This window comes from Neurospora tetrasperma (genome assembly GCF_000213175.1).
Source record: "Neurospora tetrasperma FGSC 2508 unplaced genomic scaffold NEUTE1scaffold_81, whole genome shotgun sequence".
NCBI lineage: Eukaryota > Fungi > Ascomycota > Sordariomycetes > Sordariales > Sordariaceae > Neurospora > Neurospora tetrasperma.
In genome coordinates, this window is record NW_009799179.1 from 2,357,608 (window position 1) to 2,379,040 (window position 21,433).

The 21,433-nt window shown below is 53.0% G+C and overlaps 7 protein-coding genes across 7 annotated transcripts; 3 read left to right on the top strand and 4 right to left on the bottom strand.

Moving 5' to 3' along the window:
• Positions 1-353: 353 nt before the first annotated feature.
• On the bottom strand, positions 354-2,220 carry NEUTE1DRAFT_89767 (proline-specific permease; the record flags this gene model as incomplete). Its single annotated transcript, XM_009857282.1, has 3 exons — positions 354-1,677; positions 1,740-1,961; positions 2,042-2,220. The coding sequence occupies 3 exons, from the start codon at positions 2,218-2,220 to the stop codon at positions 426-428; spliced, it is 1,653 nt and encodes a 550-aa protein (XP_009855584.1).
• A 2,052-nt stretch (positions 2,221-4,272) lies between these two features.
• On the top strand, positions 4,273-6,103 carry NEUTE1DRAFT_132740 (uncharacterized protein; the record flags this gene model as incomplete). The annotated part of the gene is made up of 1 exon (XM_009857283.1): positions 4,273-6,103. The coding sequence occupies one exon, from the start codon at positions 4,273-4,275 to the stop codon at positions 5,983-5,985; it is 1,713 nt and encodes a 570-aa protein (XP_009855585.1).
• Positions 6,104-7,937: 1,834 nt separating this feature from the next.
• Positions 7,938-9,754, top strand: NEUTE1DRAFT_104956 (uncharacterized protein; the record flags this gene model as incomplete). The annotated part of the gene is made up of 4 exons (XM_009857284.1): positions 7,938-8,092; positions 8,173-8,842; positions 9,213-9,284; positions 9,347-9,754. 4 exons carry the CDS (start codon positions 7,938-7,940, stop codon positions 9,752-9,754), a joined length of 1,305 nt encoding a protein of 434 aa, XP_009855586.1.
• A 1,399-nt stretch (positions 9,755-11,153) lies between these two features.
• On the bottom strand, positions 11,154-13,539 carry NEUTE1DRAFT_132741 (uncharacterized protein; the record flags this gene model as incomplete). The annotated part of the gene is made up of 3 exons (XM_009857285.1): positions 11,154-12,578; positions 12,750-13,396; positions 13,453-13,539. 3 exons carry the CDS (start codon positions 13,537-13,539, stop codon positions 11,225-11,227), a joined length of 2,088 nt encoding a protein of 695 aa, XP_009855587.1.
• A 1,116-nt stretch (positions 13,540-14,655) lies between these two features.
• Positions 14,656-16,690, bottom strand: NEUTE1DRAFT_89778 (uncharacterized protein; the record flags this gene model as incomplete). The annotated part of the gene is made up of 3 exons (XM_009857286.1): positions 14,656-16,199; positions 16,395-16,532; positions 16,609-16,690. The coding sequence occupies 3 exons, from the start codon at positions 16,688-16,690 to the stop codon at positions 14,875-14,877; spliced, it is 1,545 nt and encodes a 514-aa protein (XP_009855588.1).
• Positions 16,691-17,293: 603 nt separating this feature from the next.
• On the top strand, positions 17,294-19,514 carry NEUTE1DRAFT_118585 (cyclophilin; the record flags this gene model as incomplete). The annotated part of the gene is made up of 5 exons (XM_009857287.1): positions 17,294-17,329; positions 18,191-18,335; positions 18,430-18,497; positions 18,767-18,936; positions 19,001-19,514. The coding sequence occupies 4 exons, from the start codon at positions 18,196-18,198 to the stop codon at positions 19,292-19,294; spliced, it is 672 nt and encodes a 223-aa protein (XP_009855589.1).
• Positions 19,515-19,670: 156 nt separating this feature from the next.
• NEUTE1DRAFT_89784 (uncharacterized protein) lies at positions 19,671-21,000 on the bottom strand (the record flags this gene model as incomplete). The annotated part of the gene is made up of 3 exons (XM_009857288.1): positions 19,671-20,275; positions 20,312-20,661; positions 20,737-21,000. The coding sequence occupies 3 exons, from the start codon at positions 20,976-20,978 to the stop codon at positions 19,671-19,673; spliced, it is 1,197 nt and encodes a 398-aa protein (XP_009855590.1).
• Between the last annotated feature and the right edge of the window lie 433 nt (positions 21,001-21,433).

The window sequence follows — 21,433 nt, forward strand, 5'->3', positions numbered from 1 at the left end:
ATCCGCGCCTACCTCTAGCTGCCGTTCCTTAGGGCTGCTGTGCGGAGCTGTGGCGGCTTAGCCACCAGCATCAATTTGGGATCCAAGACTCGCCGTCGCTGTCAAAGTTCCACCTGCTCGAATCATTCCGATGGCACCAGGCCCTCGTGCAACATATCATTCGATGCGAATTCGTTCCATGTTGCCCGAAGGTTGACAAGTATTGTGCGAATGAGTCACTGTTTGAGCGTTTTAGTGCGAGTTATGCGCCGAAAGATGAGGATCTGAGTTTGTGGTGATACATTCATCTGATTCGTTGTCACCATGCACGGGGAATGACAGATCAACAAAACAATAGATCTCGAAAAATATCAGGGACGACGTGTTTGTAAATGCAATTGAAGGGTATCACGACAACAGCAACAGCAACAAAACAACAGAAACAATCATGCAATCCAAAACCAGATCTTCTCCAACCAGTTCCTCGGAACCGGTTCCACGTCATTCGCGCACATATCGTCCATCTCCTTCTTGCCTGTCAATACATCGATCTCACCGGCGGGCTTATGGAATGGCATCCTGTGCCAGATCTTATGGCCGAAGTATAGAACAAGGAAAGCAGGCAAGGTAATGTATGCCGCAAGGAAATCCTTGTAATTCCACTTGACAAACACTTGGAATCCGTTTGTGAGTGTCAAAATGCTGATCATGACCAGGGCAAACCATGCCGCATATGGCTGACCCGGAGTTTTGAAGGGCAGTGTCGCCAACAGTCCCTGGACTTTGAGCGCCTGACGGAATCGCAGGTAAGTGATGAGCAGAACGATCCAGCCGATGTACCCGGAGATGGTGGAAAGGTTGGAGAACCAGGTAAACACCTGAGCGCCATTGTTGGATACGTTCAGGTAGGCAAGCAGAGAGAATGCCCAGGTCATCAAGACGGCGGTATATGGGACACCACGCTTGGTGGTTCTCGTGAAAATGGCGGGTGCTTGGCCGTTTTGGGCCAGAGAATACAGGATACGGGATCCTGAGTACAAGAATGCGTTACCAGCGGACCAAGCAGAGGTCAAGATGGCAGCGTTGATAACATGGTTCAGGCCACCGATACCGGCGAGCTGAATACCTATAACCCAAGGACTGGCGCTGGCGTCCGAGGTGCCGGAAAGCAGGTTCTTGTTATCCGAGGGAACAATGCAGCCTACGATCAAGGAGCTGATGCCATAAAAGACAGCCAGACGACCCAAGAAACGGCGGGCGGCCTTGGGAATGTTGCGTCTCGGTGCGACAGTCTCACCAGCAGCGAGACCGATCAGTTCGGGGGAGGTGATGAAGCTGAATCCGGCGCGGATGAATGCCGTCCAATACGCAGCAAATCTGCCAGTGGCACCAGGTGCGAGGTACTCCTTGAACGCTCCCGGATCGTTCCAATAGTGAAACCCTAACCGATTGTGGTTTGGCCCGCCTCCCAGCATGATAACGAGGCCAACAATGATGAGCCCCATGATGGTGATGAACTTGATGCTGGCAAACCAGAACTCGGCCTCACCAAAGACCTCGACCGCGATGATGTTCAAGACCAGGTTAACAACAAGGATGATGGTGATCCAAGCCCAGGTGGGAACTGGTGTTTCCCAGTAGTTGAGGAGGATGGCGCCTGCGGACGCTTCGGCGGCGACGAGGATGGCGTACGCATACCTAGGATCCATCGCGTCAGTTGGACTGAGCATTTCGTTCCCTTGATCCCAAAAGAAACTCACCAATAGTTCCAGCCAGCGGCAAACCCTAAGCTGGCATCGACGAAACGCTCTGTGAAGTAGGGCAGTGTGATTCCTCTAAGAGGAAGGTATGTGCACATTTCGCCGATACAGTTCATGACGATCCAGACAAGAAGCATCATGGATAGGTAGGCCAGCCATAGCGGCGCTGGGCCGACGGTGGCCAAGATACCGCCCGAACCGACGAAGAGACCCGTTCCGATACTGTGAAGAGCACCATTAGCGGATAAGTCAAGGGAAACATTGGGGTTGTGGTAGTCCTCAGGGAAGAAATTGCAACGTACGCTCCTCCCAAAGCCAGAAACTGAATGTGCCGACTCTTGAGACCTCTTTGCAATTGATGGTTGGCGTCCAGAGAGATTGTACCGTCCATGACCTGGCCTTGGTTGTGAGAATAAGCCACATCCAGGGCCTCGCCGCCGCCCTGCTTCTCGGCGAAGTTTCCATCGCCGTATTTGGACATGGCGACCGGATCTGAACCCTTTGGAGGCACAGGAGCTGGGCTTCGAGATTAGCCAAATGCTAACGGGATTGCGTTGGTGATGGTTGTCTTTGATGTAGCAATCAGACGAGGCCCGCGGTGCAGAAGACCAACGACACCCAGGAGAGTAGAGGAAGGGGGACAAAGTCTTTGATGCGAACTTGTGTGTCGAGGTCAGCGGCGTTCTTATGGTAGTATTTTGGAGATAAGATCAGCAGGGTTTCTTTGCAGAACATGCCCCAATCCGTTCTCTGAGTCCATGGCAGCCATGCCACTAGTGTAGGAATGTCACACCCGATCAGGGGCACCGAGTGGCCGGCGATAAGCGCATGTATCCATGAGCTGGGATATTTTGGACGTCTATCAGCCAAGAAGCCATATGAGTCAAGCCCAGTTCAGTTGTTGGTGTTGAGGTTGGATCCGTTGAAGATAGCAGTGGGCGGATCAAATCCGTAGTCAGAGAATAGAGCCGCGATTACCCCGGATTTTCGGGTCCAGGAGTGGCATCCGTATCGCCGACGAGAGGTAGTATTGGTTTACTTAAGAGTAAACAAAGTCTGGAACTTGGAGACAAGCGAGCCAACAGCAAAAAGAAGATCGTTGCCCTGTTTGAGCCAAAACCTTCCTTGTCAGTTTCATGCTCTCGGTGAAGAAAAGAGGTTGGCGTGGCTGGAAGAAAAAAAAAGAAAGCAGAAAAACAGGTGCAGCGCCGTTGGGATAAGGCCGGACACACCTTCCCTTTCCAGTTACCATCTCCAGATGCTTGGCGGGGAAGCGGTGGGGTTTCCTGCTTCAGCGGGGATGGCCCTGGCGTACCGGGAGATAGCGCCCTGGGTGTGGAGTCCAGTCTTGGGAAATTTGGGGCCCGGGCTCTAGGGTCTGGGCTTGGGGACACCCCCCACGCTTCCACTTTCCACTTGTTCAGTTCCTGTTCCATGATCCCGTCCTTCGTTGTGCGGTTCCCTTCCTCGTTTCTTGATTTCCATCTTTGTGGGAACTTGAAATGGTCGGGCAGTTGAATGAACTCTCCAATGTCAACACCATAACAGATTCAATGACAGCGGATTACTACGGGATCAATGAACTGAAATGGCTTCGATTTCATGCCAAGATGACCGGCAAGAGGCCATTCCTGACTTCGGTTCCTGGCTTTTCTTGCAAGGAGGTGGCATGATACCCCAACTGTTCCCGCCGCCCCGCACAAAGTTCCATTCATCTCGTTCAAAGTCGGGGTAGAAGCAACCACTCGGGCGACGCTGTGCCGAATGACGACTCTCGGTTTGTATGTAAACACTATCAAATCCAGAAACGTTGAAGCAACTCGGACGGGCCAAGGGATGAAGCCGATAAAGCTATTTTGGCTTGGCATGGGTATCGCGATTGAAATGATGAAGATTGGGAAGCTCTAATACATTCTACCTGTGGTGAGACTTCAGTCTCCTCGTCACTACAGATTGGTAAGGCATTCGTTATTCATGAATAAATATACTGTACTCCTGAGGAGCTAGAAGAAGATGAGGATGGAGGTACCACTTTTTCTTCGAAGCACCTAGTCTAGGTAAGGCTTAAATGGCCGAGTTACAACACAGATGTATTCTTGGAAACGTTTTCGAGGTTACGATGGTCAACTTATAGACGTCGGAAAAGCATTCGTGGAAATGCTGATTTAAACCACCTTGAAATGTCCACCCGACTCAATGCTTCGAACCGTACAATCATTGATCTCGTCTGCCAACGATTGCCACAAGTTTCGGGTCAAGCCGTCTGCCGACTTGCTATGACTTTTACTCCGCAATCACGGCCTAAAACCGGAGCGGTGATCGCTCCAGAACCACACAAACCCCGACTGAGCGCTGATGATCTTATCTGATCCGAGTCATCTCCGCATCGAGACCCTTATTTTCACTACACGCGTAGCAACCCTGCAGGGCTTCACACTACAACTTTGAGACATTAACTGGTCAGGCCACAACTAAATCTTCAATTCCTTCACTCACACCAACCTAGAGGTCATCACTACAAAAACTAACAAAGATGGCCAAAACAACCCTCTTCATCAACGGCCGCATCTTCCTCTCCCCCGTCCGCCCCGGCCAAAACGCCGGCCTCCACACGCCCCCCTCCTTCGCCTCCTGCCTCCTCATCCGCAACGACACCATCCTCCACGTCGGCTCTCCCCAAGATGAACCCATCACCACCGCCCTTCTCTCCTCATCCTCCGGGGAGGAGGAAGAAGTAGTGGAAACCATCGACCTAGCCGGCCACTCCCTCCTCCCCGGTTTCATCGACGGCCACATGCACCTAATGATCATGGGCCAATCCCTCACCAAGCTCGACCTGGGTCCCTGCAAATCTCTTGCCGACATCCGATCCACCATCCGCTCCTACGCCGCCTCCCACCCCGACGTTCCCAGGATCTTGTGTCGCGGGTGGATGCACTCCATGACTCCCGACGGAGTCACAGCCAAAGACCTGGACGGGCTCGACATGGACGGAAAAGACCGACCGATCCTGGTGGACACCAAGGATCTACACTCGGCTTGGTGCAACACGGCCGGCATCCGCGACTTGGGCGCCCAAGAATGGCAGGATGTTCCCGGCGGGACGATTGAGCGGGATGCCGACGGCAAAGTGACGGGCGTGTTCAACGAGGCAGCCAACATCACCTATGTATGGCCGTACCTGGCGCGGGTGGCGACGGTGGAGGAGAGGATGGCTGCTATACAGGCTGCGGTGGAAGCGTACCATTCCGTGGGGTACACGGGGGCGATCGACATGGCCATGGACGAAGGGGCGTGGGATGCGTTGCAGGAACTGAGAAGACGGTCGTCGTCGTCTTCGGAGGAGAACGGCGGCAAGGAAGGCATTCCGTTGAGGATTGCGGCGTATTGGTTGGTGAAGCCGGGAAAGAATGACGAGGAAAATGTGAGGCAGGTGGAGAGGGCGATTGAGCTTGCGAGGCAGTTCAACAGCGAGACGACGCCGGATTGCAGGATTGTCGGGGTGAAAATCATTTGTGATGGCATCATCGATGGATGCACGGCTGGCCTGTCGGAGCCCTACGAGCATAATGGGCATAGGGAGGTGCCGCTTTGGACGGCGGAGCAGCTGGAGCCCGTGGTCAAGAGGGCGGATGAGGCGGGATTGCAGGTGGCGTTGCATGCGATTGGGGATGAGACCATCAAGACGGTTTTGGACGTGTTGATTGCGCACGCGAGCCCGGAGAGGAGACCGCGCGTGGAGCACTTGGAGCTGTCGAGCGAGAAGGACGCCGAGAGGCTGGGCAAGGCGGGCATCACGGCTTCGATTCAGCCGGTGCATGCGGACCCGGCGATCCTGAGGGCTTGGCCCAAGTTGTTGGGAGCGCACAGGTGTGGAAGGGCTTTTGCGTATCGCGAATTTGCGGATCATGGGGCGCCGTTGGCGTTGGGAAGCGATGCGCCCACGGCACCGCATGCTCCGTTGCCTAATGTGTACGTTGGAGCGACGAGGAGATCGTATCGGGAGCCCGACTACCAGACCACGGTCAACCCGCACTTTGCTCTAGGCGTGTGCGAGGCGGTCGCTGCGGCGTCTCAGGGCGTGGCGTATAGCTGCCGCGATGAGAACAGGATAGGAAGACTGGAGAAGGGGATGAAGGCCGACTTCACCATTGTGGACATGGATTGGGATAAGGAGAAGCTGAAGGAGGCAAAGGTTCTGGAGACATGGTTCGATGGCAGGAAGGTCTGGTCGGCAAAGAACTGATTCGGATATCGATCGCCCTGAAATTTTTGGATACTAAAATAGCAAACGTAGCAAGCCGTGTACTCTATTCATAAGGCCAGTATCGCCTAGGCCAAATGTTCATCGCGGTCTTCAGCCCATCCCCGAGTGGAAGTCCGGCATGGTTTGTCCGTTCATCACCAGTCCCGTTGGCATGAAGGTTAACCCAAAAGATAGCATTGCCAGCAACCGGTCTGAACGCCAACCCTCCATCATCATGCTCCCGCCAAAGAGGCTTCAAATCGGTCACGTTTTTCAGCTTTTGGTCCTCCAATCCGCCACGCCACATGGGTTCGTTCCACGGACTCGGCGATATGATGGGCTTCGCATGAGGAAAGTGTGTCTCGCCCTTGGTGCAATTGTCCTGGAGTATGGCAAAGAAACTGGCAACGCGATTCCACACCCTGTCGCTGCCGTCGTTGGCTAGGAGCGGCCTGTCAAACCAGTCATGATGGACATTGAACCTCTGACCGGCCCGATACCGAACTAACTGCGGCGGACCCATCTCGTCCCAGCCATCCCTCAACATTGTACCCATAAAGCCTCGTGCCCGGTTCAGCACGCACCTGACGGCGGGATCGTCGCGTGGTAGTCCCGCCGAGCTCGACGTGCGGTCTTGCATCTGTTGTTGACGGCCGTGCTTAATGACCACCGATGGTTTGAACATGGGTTCGGCTGTGTAGAGGAGTGAGGTGATCTCGGACGGTGTTATGAGGTTATGGATATATATAATCAAAGGGTTAAGAGATACGAGCTCAGTCTTGTATGAATGGGATACATCGCAGTAGAAGGGCTGTTGATGTTCTTCTGTCATTGAAGTTTTGTTCCGGAAAAGCTTCAGGGGCTTTGCCAGAGGGTGGTCAGCCAGAGGTACTGGAAGGCCGCTGATGATGAAGGTGAGTGATGAGATCTGGGGAAAAGTCTCGGACAGGTATGGTACACTCAAGGCAACCAAGACTGTCCAAGCCACGGTTAAACCGGCAGCGTTCATCAAACTTAAGCCAGGCATGCTGATTTTTGCTTTTCGCGTAAAGAACTAGCTTCTCAATCAGGGAGTGAAAGAAGGATGAAGGGGCCAGAAGGATTGATATTACAATATCAACCACCAAATCAACTCCGGTCTGTTCGCCGGTGAGGGACACAATTGCTTTTATTCTCTGCGCATAGTCATATATTCCTCCTCCCGTCATGGTATGATAGCGGAATTGAATCCAGACCTCACTGGCCCGGAAAACGTTGCCGAGAATCTAAACCCGGGGAGAGATCTCATAAGAGCATCGAGATGGTGGTGACGGGCATCCAAACATGGTTCGATGTGGCTGTTGAGTACCATAGTCGTCGTGACCGCTATCCCCAAAGTTGCACACCTCTTGGCTCATTTTGGACAGAACGGAAGTTTTGACGCCGAAGTACATGCGGACATGTTTGTTTTGGTAGTCCGACCTTCATCTCTGTGAGTTATGGTTCTTAGTTTGGAACCGTGGGTGAATGAAAATGTTACGTCAACGTTAGCGAATGGTGGGATTGACGATCCAGCGAAATCCGGGGCCCGTATAAGTGCCGTCCGTGGAAGACAACCGCTAACTGTTAGCGAGGAAAGTAGCCCTACCTGGGTACTTGCCTGGTGGTTGCCTACTAAGCGAGCATGTACCGCTGTGAATCAGCTGACCTGGCGCTTTAACGTGCATCTGGCATCCGCTGTGACAGGTCAACAACCAAGGGAGCTATCTGCACGGGGACCTTGATGGCCTTCGCCACTGCATCCTGTTTTCCCTCCTCCCGTCGTTATCATCAATCCGGCAGCGGACACTCTGTCACCCTTCCACCTCCTCTTACATCTTGGATTGTTTCTTTTGGATAAGGGACAATTGGAAGTATCCCAACACGGCTCTTTCCCTTCTTCGGCAATATTGTCATCTCACCAGATCGCAGCAATGGGCACAGGCAACACGGCCGCCTCAAGCAGAAAGAGGAAGCAAGTCGATGATGAACCAACTGTTTCAGATACCAAACAAGTAGCAGGTACATCCTCAAAGAAGTCCAAGAAGGACGAGTTAGCCCTGGCCACGGAAGAGAAGCGACTACGCAGGTACGCACAACCACCCCATGTGGATGTTTTCCCTCGGTCCACAAATCCTCAGTTTGGACTGCTAGCTGACTCCAACCCAGATTCCGTGACAAAGCACCCCAAGCTTTTGCTGTCATCTACGAACGAGCCACAACTCAACGATTTTTTGTCCTCTCGCGTAAACGCATACCCGTATGGGACAGCTTGGAAGGCTTCGAAGAGGAGGTGGAAATAGCAGGTTCGACAGGCAACATCTACACCGTGACAATTGCCCGACAGCCAACATGCACCTGCCCCATGGGTGAGAAGAACGAGCAGTGCAAACACATCATTTACGTACTGGCCCGAGTACTGCGTGCCAGGTACGAATATGTCTACCAACTGGCACTGCTAAGCTGCGAGCTCGAAGTCATCTTTAGCAATGCCCCTCCGATCGTGGAAGACGGTGACAGTCTCACGACAGGCGAAGGAGACAAGAGGAGGAAGCCGATTGAAGGGGATTGCCCTATTTGTTTTAACGAGATGGAGGTACACAAGCCCGAGGAAATTGTTTGGTGCCGAGCGGCATGCGGCCAGAACGTTCACAAGGAGTGCTTCGAGATGTGGGCGGCTACAAAACGGAAGCAGGCTGGCGGATCCAAGGCCGATGTCACTTGCCCGTACTGCAGGAGTGTCTGGGAAGGCGATGATGACTTGATCAAGATGATCAAGAAGGGGAGGCCAACCTCGGAAGGATACGTGAATGTTGCTGACCAGTTGGGGATTAGCCAAGTGCGAGATACCAGCACGTACTATTATGGAGGGTCACGATCAGGGTACTACAACTATGGCAATAGGAGCAGACGGTACCGGCATTATTGAGGAAGTGCCAGCTCGGGTTTTGAGATAGGAGGAGAGTGTTGGCTGTCTGGCTGGCCGATATGCCGCCCAAACACTCCGCCTGCTTGATTTTGTACCAGTCCGGCTACAGGACACTCGCGAGGACCGGGAGAGCAACGCGAAGTCCATTCTGCGTTTGACGAGTTTTTTTTTTCTTTTTTTTTTCTATGATCGCCTTGAATGCAAATTATTCCCGCGCTGTATCAGTATACGACAGTCACGTATTCAACACACAACATAACGCAGCATATGAAAATATCAGCATTCCTCGATTTCATCCAACAATTCACCACAGCATGATATAGGAGAGACCGGTTCTCAAGGTCGCACCATGGTATGGACCCTCACCTCAGCTACGACTCCTCAGAATATGCTCACACTAACCGGCCCCATTAGTTCTTCCCGATAAGGTCCTTCATTCGTGCAGTCAGGTTAACGATGCGCGCCGCATCGGTTACTTTCTCTTTTGTTATCTCTGCAATAACCAGCGTACTGGATTTTGATTGTCGTGAGGACACCGCCTACCACCAAGCTGTCGATTACGTTCTCCAAGCATTCCTCAATATGGATTTGGACACATTCGAACTCACTTACGTGGACACTGACGCCAACCTTGACGTCGGCCTTGGGTTCTACCTTTTGGTATCCGTCACTGTTGCCGTGTTTGGGGGCATCTTTTTCTTTTTGGCGCGGTGGAAGTTTGGAGACCCGGGAATTCAAGAAGAACTGCGTGGCTTCCCAACTCTGCAGTCTCTTTTCAGAGGTGTTCACACCAGGTTCTTGAGACGAGGGTTAATCGGTTGAATGAAGAGGAAATCGGGCCTGATGGAAGGTTTGTTCTTCCTCCACCCGATCTTCAGTTCCGGTCTTGACTAAGCAGAGGTTTTTATGGGTTAAGAGGCGAAAAGTGTTGTCCCATGGGGCCGTACATGGCTATCAGCATGCCTCTACCCCAATTCACCATTGCGGAAGAATACAGAACGAGTTGAATAAGATGGCTGGATGTTGGATTAGGCATTAGGATAGGACAGCGAATTGGCATTTTTCCAACGGATGCAGCATTGAGCAACAGATTACATGAAGTATTAGGTACGTAGGGATCAATCATACTTCTGATTACCTTTGAGCAACAAGCCGCTATCCTAGCCCACACCAAGATATCATCTAGAATCAATGCTAACTGAGAGAAACGCAGCGAGATACTACGTCTACGAGTATACCAGCCATTTTCACAAAAAGAACAAATGTACACAACGCCGAAACGACGCCGAGTAAGGTGCTGATGGACAACGAAGACACCGTCACTCGTTTGGCTTCCACTCTTTTCAGCTTGGCAACGACCGCGTAAGAGTGTTGAGGTATCACCCGGACAATTCTCTCGAAGGGATCAATGCTGGGGCATAAACCACTCCATTACAAACAGGGAAAAAAGGAGAGTACGCTATGGAGGAAGAGGAACATCGACAGAAGTTTTACCTACCTTACTACGGAAGGGCTTCTCAACAATCAAGAAGAAGTCCCTGATATCAGCGGGTCTTCCACCAACTAATATTTTTCAAGGTTCCCAAAGAGCGCACGGAGGGTGTTGCCCTGGGCAGTTATCGTATAGCTCTCATAGTGCACTGATTGGACTGACCTTTTAACCGACCGAGAGCTCGTATAATCCGTGACACTACCTACCTATGTAGCGTTGAGACTTTAGCTGAATACCCTAAGTACTTTAATGCAGGTGAACAGGGCAAGTGATCCGTCCTTGTGACGAGGTCAAGGCAAAAGTAATATTCCTTACATGGGTTTAGCAAGTCAAGGCCGTGTTTTAGGCGAAATTCTTCGAGCCCGTTATCATACCTATGGGAATAATGTAACGAGCGGGAGGAATAATCAGGAGTTGAGTGACATACTGCTACTACTTCAGGGTTCAATGCAAAAGAATGGTGATAAAGTACGTTGGCGGACAATGGTGCTGCTACCAACGGTGGTCTAGTTGGAACTGGTTGAGGTGCGTCGGAAGTTGAAATAAGTTGGTGGCGACATGATTACCTCTAACAATTTGGACTCACGACGTTGTTGAAAGCTGATTTGGGCACGTGGGAGACTGGAAGGGGGAAAGAGCTGAAGAGGGAAGGGATTCACAGGTCAAGGCAGTGGAGATATGGTGATGGGAAAGAATCCGTACGACAAAGGCCATGTATCAGTGCAGTGTACAAAGAGCATGCATGCGCTTAGCTATTCACTATTTCCGTTGTCTACCTCCAGATCACTAGTCCCCTGTATCTAAACCATATCCCACGGGCGACCTCCTCTCCCATGCTCCGACCGGAGTTCATAGCTATCCCGCTGGCGAGTTCCATCATTCCTAATACCATCATCAATACCATTCAACCAAGCTCCAATAGTCGAGAACAACCTGGTTGACCTAGCTCTGAAAACGCCGCCACGATGCTTACTAGAGGTACTTGTACTGCACTGCTCATCATCACCATCATCGCGTCGTCCATGTCCTGAACCTAGACCAACACCCCAGACATCAGGCCATCGTGTAACCCTTGCCCCTCTATCCTCTCCAGCAGCAGCCCTTCTAGCACCCCGTGTCTCTTCTTCTTCTTCTTCTTCTTGCTTCGATCGTTGCCCCCACTCCCACTCCCATTCCCACACTTGTTCTTTTCTCTCTGTCGGCACTTCCGGCTGCCCATCTAGCTGTGTCCCCCCCGGTACCCTCCTACCCGGCGATACAGCAGGTGAACTACCTCTAGGAATCTCCTTCAACTCAACAACCGCATCCCCATGCCCATGCCCCCCGTCCATGTGCACAATGACACTCCCAACCTCCTCCTTCTCCTCGTTTATCCCCTCCAACTTATTCAAAGTCTCTTGGTCCACCAGTCGCAAAGTCGTCCTCGGTCGCGGCGGTAGGCTGTACTTCAACCCGACGGCGCCTAGAGAAGAGCGAGGTGGAGGGTCTAGACCAACCGGCGAGGGGATGTCACGGTGGTCGAGCCGGGTGTTGTCGTAGTTGGAGGGGCTGGAGTAGACGGAGGAGGTGTAGGAGTCGTGTTGTCTGGGTGTTTGCGTCTGTGTTTGGGTTGGAGGGATGGGGGTGGTTTTCGAGTGGTGGTTGGAGGTGTGGATATTGGATTTGACCGTGGATACAGGATCGGGATCGGGATTGGGATCGGGACCGGAATGGGGATGGTGGATTGGGGTGGACGCAATGTTGGAGCTGGGTTGGAATAAAACCCCGGAAGGGCGTTGTTTTTTCCACTTCCTGTGTGTTTGCTCTTGTGGATTGTACTGGTTGGTGTTGGTGAAAGGTGTTGCCCGGCTGTGACTATCGGGTACGGCGCCGGGGCCGGGGCCGGGACCGGAAGGGTTCCTCGGTTGAGCAAAGTAAGCATACAGGTCTCGGTAATAAGGAGCATCAGCCAAATCAATGGATGCCGATGATCGGCCTTCCAACTGGTCCAGAGTGTCACTGCGCGCTTGGAGAACGGCAATGGGAATTGGCTTGGGTGGTGATTTGGTGGTAAGTACCCGATTGTTTGCACGTCTTTCTGCTCGGCATTGTTGTTGCTGCCCCTGGTTCTGGTTGGGACTCTGCTGCTCCCCTGATCCTGCTGCTCCTTCCCGGCTTGACGATGTCCATGCGCCCCCGCCCCCGCCGCGTCCCTAACTGCGGTTGTAGGTGTTAATCGGGTCGTTCCTTCCTTGGGGCATTGTGTTACCAAGTGAGTGTCCTGAAGTCGCTTCGTGGCCGGAACCGGAACCAAGCGAGCTGTCGACTCTTGGGGAGCAGTCGTACCGGCTTGAGCCCGTACCGAGTCTACTTGTCGTGTCGACACGATATGGGGTTCCAGATACTGTATCTGCTTGGTGGTAGGTACCACCGCCGCTCCTGCCATCGTCATGAGCTACGTTCCCGGAATCTAGACTTCGTTCTCTGACGTGTATATTCGGTCGTGGCCGGAACTGCCGCTCGGCTCCAGAGACAACCTCCTCCAATCCCGCCACAGAGATCTCGGACGGACCGCGTTGATAGTCACTGTCACCCACCGGACCACTCATTGCCCTCGCACACCATAGTGCTTTGTTGGACTGCGTCTCCTTAGACGCAATAACCCCGACTGAGGCAGCGCTTAGGACGAAAGACGCGCAGTCCACCAGCATAAGGACCCAGAGAAGATAGATTTTCGTGCATGACACACGACCGTTTGGTACGCCAGAGAAATTAAGGACCCCCAATGGGCCGGCTTGGAGGGCAAAGCCACCCTCTGCTTTGACTCGAGGGCACTTTGTACCGCCATCGTGCATGGGAAGGCCGAGGAGGACCGAAAAAACACCAAAGGCAATGAGGAAAATTAAGTCGGTGACGATAGTGACTTTGTAGGGAAAGTGGCGACGGGAGTAGCCGAACAGGGAGAAGAGGCACCAGAGGAGTGAAGCAGATGTCTGCAGGTTTCGTTAGCGTCTCAAGGGTTAGAAAGAAACAAAGGAGTTGAACATACCAGGATCATGAGAGCCACGAGGCTTGTAGCTGGTGATTCACCTGCTTTAGTCATGTTACCAAGCAAGCTGCCATCTATCCCGGCCATGGTGGAAAGCGCTATAATCAGTAAAAAACGGGAAAAAAGAAAGGCATAGCTGTAAAAGCATTGGGGAGTAAGGGACTCAAAGTTCCGGATAGGCGTCGAGCCAGGGGAAGAGGAGCCCATATTGATCTCACGGGCTTGAAAATTCCCCAAAAGAAATGTCGTCAGCGAGTGTAGAGAGATTATAGTCCAAAGAGCAATTAATCTTGATATACGGTTCCCGTTTCTGACGGGCTTTTAATATTGTAGGTCAGTTTGTAAAGAAATTGACTTGAATCTATATGGCACGCATCCAGGCGGCTGCATTATTAATGTCGGAGATCGGGAAACTCGAGGGAAAGAATTGGACCAGGAAACAAGAAGTAGAGCGTCCGCATGGTAGAGAGGTTCTTAAGTAGCTGTTGTGCACGGTTCTAAGATCAAAGCCATTGATCTGTGATTTTTTCGTGTTGCTCACGGCAACAGACGTTTCGACGCATTGGCCATGAGTGTGTGCTTTGATGCTCGTAGTCATTAATCATCTTGGTGGTAATGACTGATCGACTGTTGATGTTGTGATCGGTGGGTCGAAGGTGTTCGAGGCTGGCCATGCGCCGTCATACCGAAGCGAGGGCGAGTGCGGAGGCTTGAGTCACTGGATACATACTCTGTGATCCATAAACTCATCATTGAATGAAGTATTCTAGCTCATGTTGATGGACTGCATGTTGGGATGATGCTTCAGCCCTATGGTCCTTTAAACCATCCGAGGAGGCTAATATGCCAGAAAAATAAAGACAGACGGACAAGGGGGGAAAAAAAAAAGGAAAGGGGGGGAGGGGGTTCACCGGTTCATAACGGGCCAGAAGTGAAGCCCAATAAAGAAGGCAAGGAGCTTCAGTGGTGAAAGTTCCCTTAAACGAACATCAGGAATTGAAGCTATGCTAATCTTACAAGATAAAACAACATATCGACCCAGACATCGGGGTACTTATTCATCAGCGACTCGGCAGCCGGCTTGGGTCTTCTGGAATTGTCAAGATGAGGATGAGTGTATACGGGGACTTACAAATCAATTCACTCTTTGTTTGAGGGACTCACACGCGGAGACAGAACGTGACAAACACAAAGAAGCCGAATGTAGCATAAATAGACGTGAAATTTTGCTGCAGACGAGAAGCGCTGCAAGATACCCACCCCTACCTCCAATAACATTACGTGGAATATAAATCGTTTAACTGCTCATCTCCTCTTTGTGTAACTGCACACCCTCGATCTACTCCAAGGATCTCGCTTCCGTAGGTAAACAACAGCGGTGTTAAATGCTCCTTGGAAAACCCCCCACACCCAGCCATGTAATTAACCGAGCAGATCGTCCAACCCGTGGTTGCCGCCAGTGGTGGGCCTGCTACCGCTGGTCGGAGTGGAGGGCGCAGCAGTTCCCCAAATACCAGCACTACTCTTCTCTTTGGCCAGCTGTCCGATAGCCGGACCCTTGGTGGTAGGCGTGCTCTTCTTGATTCCAGCACTAGCCTGCGACCACAGCGCACCGAAGGCATCACCGCCAGCGGCTGGCTTGGAGGCAGCTGAACCGGTTGCCTTGGCTCCTGAAAGCGAGGACCCGGTAGACTGGGTCTGCAGCTGTACCGGGGAAAAGTAATTTGGCTGACCGCCTTGGAAGCCAGTTGGCTTGGGGGCCTGGGAGACGGGCGAAAGGGGCGTGGAGAAAGCCGAGAAGTTGGCAGCAGGAGTCGTGGTGGAGCTGGGAGGAGGAGAGATGGAGGAGAGGGCAACCATGCCGCTAAGGTTGGCCTGCTGAGGCGCCGAAACTGGTTGCGGGGCGACAAATTGTGGCCCAGTAGAAAGGGGGGCGATTGGGGGAGAAATCGCAGAAGCAGGCTGAGTGGCGGGCGCGGCAGACTGGAAATCATCGAACTCGTCGTCGTCGTCATTAGCGCCGCCGGCTAGAGCCGCAAGCCCAGAGCCGTTGGAAGGTGCGGCGGCGAGGGGCGCGGTCGGGATGGATGGCGCTGCGGGCTCATCAAAGGAAAACAAGTCGATCTCGGGTTCCTTTTTCTTGGGCGGCTCGGCGGGTGCTGTTGTCTTCTTGACCCCGGCTCTTTCTGTCGTGGATCGTGTTGTCCTTGGCGCAGTACGAGACGACGCCTCGCCGTCCAAATCACCTGCATCGTATTCCTCAAACTGCTCTGCCCGTGCCTGGGTCCCGCGGTAGTCGTTGTTGGAAGGCTGGCCACCAAAAACACCTCCGTCGCCATAAACTCCTCCAGAATAGCCACCGTAGGTAGAGCTGCTACCACCGCCACCACTGCTGCTACCGCCATACGAAGTGTTGCCGAAACCGCCATAACGTCCGCTGCTCCCGCTGGAGAAGCTCATTCCACCCGAAATGCCCGTGAACTTGCCCTTGTTTGCGCGGGCCTTCTTGCGCTCTGCTCGGATACGCTCGACATCGCTGAGGAGCTCGGCGAGTTCCTTGGCGCGGTTGCGGACGTTGATACCCTGGTCTTTGCCGTTCTGATCGATAAAATGGAACTGGCGCAGCATCTTGAGGAGGGTAAGATGCGACCGAGCATCGTCCACCACTCGTTCGGAACCGTGCTTGATCAGGTACTCTAGTAGTTGAAGGGCCTTGTAGATCTGGCGCCATTCTTCGGCGGACTTTTCTGTGAAACGGCGGTAAATCATGGGCATGATTTCGTTGAGTGTTTGGCTAAGAACAAGGAGAGAAACGCAAGTTAGCCGCGTTCGCATACAAGCAAGTAGTTCTCGGGGGCGTACTAGTTGAAGGTACCATCGGCGATCTCCTGCATCAGAGTCGACGATGCACCCCAAGGTTCATTGTTGGTGGCCTCGCGCACCTGGGTTCGCTGTCAGCTCCCGTCCCGTGGTCTCTTGTCTGGGATCAAGTGTATGGCGAAGGGCGCAAGAGAATGGGGCCAGTGTGGCGCTTGGATACGGGCATACCTTGGACTCCATCTCGGTATAGTTCATGACAGCTGGTTGGAGCCATTGTCAGCACCCTGAAAACGAAATCATGAGAGAGTCTTGGTTCTGGACTAGGTGGTCGCCTACCATTTTGAACCTTTCGGACGCCAGCCTTGATGTCGTAGAGTGTCAGGTTGGACACGGTATCCTTGAGGCTATTGAAATCCATTGCGTTGATGTGTCTATCGCCGGAGTTGCTGGGAATTGTTCGGATGGGCTAAGGTAATCCTCTGGATCCAATCTGAGCCTCGCGGTGATGATTGCCAGACGGGATGCTGTGGCGACTTGGTGGTTTTTGTTCAGGCTGATCGCTTTCAGGGCGACGTTTCACGGTCTTGTCGGGATCAGATGGACATTGAGGTGGCCTAGCGTCAGGGTGCCGCTGAGCGCTGACCTCAACTGACGCCGTCCAAGGCCGACCCCTGCGCTTGACCCGACACCCTGACGCCAAGAAACCAGTGGAACCCAGGAGGTCTGCCAAGACTTTGAAAGCTTGGCACGAGCGTCTCAGCTCTTTGAAGCCTGAAACTTCAGGCAAGAATTCTGCTTGTGGTTGCCGGCGGCCGACACCGCGGGGCGGCGGGGAGGGAGGGGACGCTCGGCCGCCGGAGCTCGCTTCCATGCGTTTTGGATGGAGTAAAAATTGTTAAACACCCGACCCGACTCCGTTCTCCCTCTCGTCTCTGGTCTTTGTTGTGCATCCATCGCCGTGTAGCAGATTTCCATCGTTCGTTTGTTCGGACTTTACCTTGTACTTTTAGCTTCATTATCATCCTACAATCATCCAGGATTTCATCTTCCAGAACCGGTACGTTGTCATTTTTACTTTTGTCGCCATGTTCTTTTTGAGCCTTTTCTGTCTGGAGGAGCTCTCCCTGCCGGCTGGGAGCTTGCCCAAAGCTCCAAGCTCTATCTATGGCAGAGCTCTGAGAGCTTCCATTCCCTGGATTTCTTGGCATCAGATTCAATTCGAATGACCTTTTTTTCATCCACGCTCGAGATGAGGGATGAGGTTTGTTAGTTTGACAATACCACCACCGCCTTTTGGTCCCTACCCCAGACATGGCCATCAAGGTCGTTAATGCCGTCCATCCCTCTTGTTCGGCTTGGGGTATCGTCCATGGCTCCGCAATGTCGTCAATGGCTGCATTGACAGAGGGGGACTCCAAATGAAGAGGCAATCGCAACGCTATGAAGACCCAACAAGCCATATGATGGAGCCATGGGTCTACGGTCCTTTGGCCCGGATTGATGTCTTTGGATAGCTCTTGCCAGCACTTTAGCTGCCAACTATACACACACGGGTGGTGGCAGTTTTGATTGTCATTGCCGTCAGCGTCAGGGCCGACGGGACCTTGGAGACTCGGGGGGGAAGCGCCAACACCACCAGATGGCAGCTGTTTACTTGTTCGTACTGGTGTTCCTGAGCCAACGAACCAATCCGAAGCCCACATGCGCCAAACATGACACTTGCAGAGGCTCATACCACTCCACGTTGTCAAGCTGACCTGCTGTTTCGTCTCCCGCCGCACTGGCAAACGAGACCGAAACAGGCGGCGTGGCGACAGCCCGACAGCTCGAGTCGCAACAATCAATCACGTGGCGAGCAGCTACGTACCTTCTCCGCCCCCCACTTCTCGGATTGGCTGACCCCTCCTTTCCATTTTAGTGAAAATGTTTGGACCCCGCCATTTCTCTGTCCTTAAGACAACAGGTTCTCTCGTCTCCTCGACTTTCTCGTCATCTCTCAAGCCCACTGCAACTTTCTCCTGCGCCAGAGCTTTTTCGCAAACATCCAGCATCATGTCCAAGGTGTAAGTCCAACCGCTTCTCCAGGTCCGCGCAAACATGGAAGCTGCGCCTACCTACCCGTAGCTTCAGGGACACCGACTGACCTGCATGCTTTAGTTTCTTCGATCTCGAGTGGGAGGGTCCCGTCCTCGGCCCCAACAACAAGCCCACCAGCGAAATCAAGGGTAAGTCTACTCTCCTCATCTGCTTTGTCTCCATCAATCAGGCTCAGGAAACTTGCGACCTTGCTCGGACTTCACCTGGACGTCCGTCGTTGTTCGCAATGAGCACGGCGTCGTCCCGGTGTTGCCGCAGCCCGCAAGCTCCTGAACTACCCCTCCATACTGGTGCCCCTGAATCAGAACGCCCGCACCACTCAGCCTCACCGCCCTCCCCCCCGCCCCGCCTGTCAACTGTCATGTCATGCCCTTCGGATGTCTAACTCCCAATGCAGCTCAGTCTGGCCGCATTAACTTCACTCTCTACGACGACGTTGTCCCCAAGACCGCCCGCAACTTCAAGGAGCTCTGCACTGGCCAGAACGGCTTCGGCTACAAGGGCTCTTCTTTCCACCGCATTATCCCCGAGTTCATGCTCCAGGGTGGTGACTTCACCCGTGGTAACGTAAGTCAATACCCGCCCAACAAGCTATCGAACATGGGAGACAAGACCTAACCTCTTTGAACAGGGCACTGGTGGCAAGTCCATCTACGGCGAGAAGTTCGCCGATGAGAACTTCGCCAAGAAGCACGTCCGCCCTGGTCTTCTTTCCATGGCCAACGCCGGCCCCAACACCAACGGCTCCCAGTTCTTCGTCACCACTGTCCCCACCAGCTGGCTCGATGGCCGCCACGTCGTCTTCGGCGAGGTCGCTGACGATGAGTCCATGAAGGTCGTCAAGGCCCTCGAGGCTACTGGCTCCAGCAGCGGTGCTATTCGTTACTCCAAGAAGCCCACCATTGTCGACTGCGGCGCTCTCTAAATTTCCTTGCTGAGATTGCCGAGGGTATTAGGGATTGGAGTCGCGGTACTATAATATTCGTATAAATGTGCTGCTATGATAGCTAGATAGCTCATCAAAATGGATCTCCTGCGCGACACACCCACCCTTGTCTTCACTGCATCGTCATCACTGTCACTTTTGATAGTTGATATGAGCACGCAAACTGATGTCTTTCCCTAGACAGTTTACAGGTCATGTGAATATTATCGCCAACACATTGAATGCTAAACAGGTTGCCTCCAACGCCTAAATGAAACCAAATTACCCTTGCCTTCTTTTTTTTACGCCGTCAATGCAGTTGTGATAGAGACCATGCAATGTTTTCTAAACAGAGACACAGACACATTGGAGTCGATCAGATCGAAATGACTTGTTCCTGGACCTCGTCGCCATCCAGCCACCGTCTGAAATAGACGCAGTTGCTGGGGCTGACAGGGCCGCCTTCCTCGCACATATCATAGACAGGGCACCGCCCACAAGGAGCCTCCATAAGGCCACTTGCACTCGGCTCGACTCCCATAAACGAGGTAACAATGCCTCCTTTGGTTGGATCATGGTCGAGGCGTCGTTGATTGCACGTCCTCGGATCCTGTTTGGGGATGCGCGTCACACGGTACCCCTTGCGCCCATTGACCTTGACAGGCTCTACTAAACCATCGTAGTATAGCACGTCCACCAACTGCTGGATATCCGCCTCGCTCAACGTCGTATTGTTCGTGATGCCGGCGTGGTGGATGAACTTTGCAATGTCCGACACGGTCGGGTACGACTTGTAACCGGCCGGGAGAGGCAGCAATTGCGGCTTGCCGGGCCTGGTCTTCTTGGCCGGTGCCGCTGCCGCCGTGTCGTCGTTGGAAATCTCGCCCGCGCTGCGCTTCGTCCCCTTGGAAATATCCTCCGAGTGGGGAATGGTCCCCTGAACCACGCCCTTCTTGGGATTCTTTTCACGCTGCTGCGCCCCTCCTCCTTGTGCTCCTACTCCTGGTACCCCAGCACCGCCGCCGTGCGAAGTATATGTCGATTTCTGCTTGATAAAGTCGAACACGATTTCCTGTAGCTCGTTGATGAAGGCCGTGTCGAGCTCGCCCTCGGTGAACCAGGGGCCACCCGTGGCGCGATCGGAGGGACGTAGGTTCGCCTTGATGTACATCTTCTTGTTGGGGTGCTCGACGTTCTTCATGCTGGCAATGTAGCCCTTTTGCTCGAGATACTTGATGCAATGCTTCATAAGCGAGTCGGCCATGTTGAGCTTGTTCTTGATGGTCCGGTTCCAGATGCCGTCGGCCCCGGCTTCGTCGACCATGGCGTAGACCATCATTATTTCGGAGTTGGGGAGGGAGGTGTACCTTTTGAGAGGAAGGGGAGGTTAGTTGGTGTGCTCGATTATGTCCTAAAAAGGAAAAAGAAAGGTAGTAACGCACTTCTTTGCATCCTCCCGGCTTCGCCATCTCCATGACAGCCCCGATGCCGTGGTGTTGCCGACAAAGAGCTTCTCATCGCAGAGAATTTGGATCACCTGCATGAGCAACCCGATATTGTCTTGGGGAATGACCTGCATGTCCAACAGGTCCCGCTGCGTGAAGAGACGCTGATCGGAACCGTGGTCCCTCGCCGCCTCGTAGAGCGCATCCTTGAGGATCTGGATCTTGTCGCGGTCGGCCATCGTGTGCTGGTGGTGATTAGGTAGGAATTTCGTGTGGTCGTTCTGGTGACCGAGACGCAACAATTTGGAAGAAAAAAAGGGACTCGTGACGGGATAAAGACAATGCCCTGACTGGTTGTAAGCGTCAATACCCAGTCTGGAATGGGTCTGTTGATTGGATTTAGAGAAGGCGTGGCGTATGGCCAACTGCAGGTCGGTTTGCCAAACCGAGTTGCACTGGTCGACCACGAAATTTCCCAGAAGAAATGCCCCGCCTTTTTCAGCCTTGCATGAAGGAGCAGAATGAAGCGTTTTTTGATTGGTCAATATAAGCAGCGAGTGCCAAGAAGGTGACTGCTGCTCTGAGTTGCAAGAAGTTGATTCGTCAGATGTCCTCCTCCTGATGAGTAAAGAGTCATGATCAACATCAAGTGAACCTGCGAGCATTGATGACCGAAGTCTTATATTTCTATATC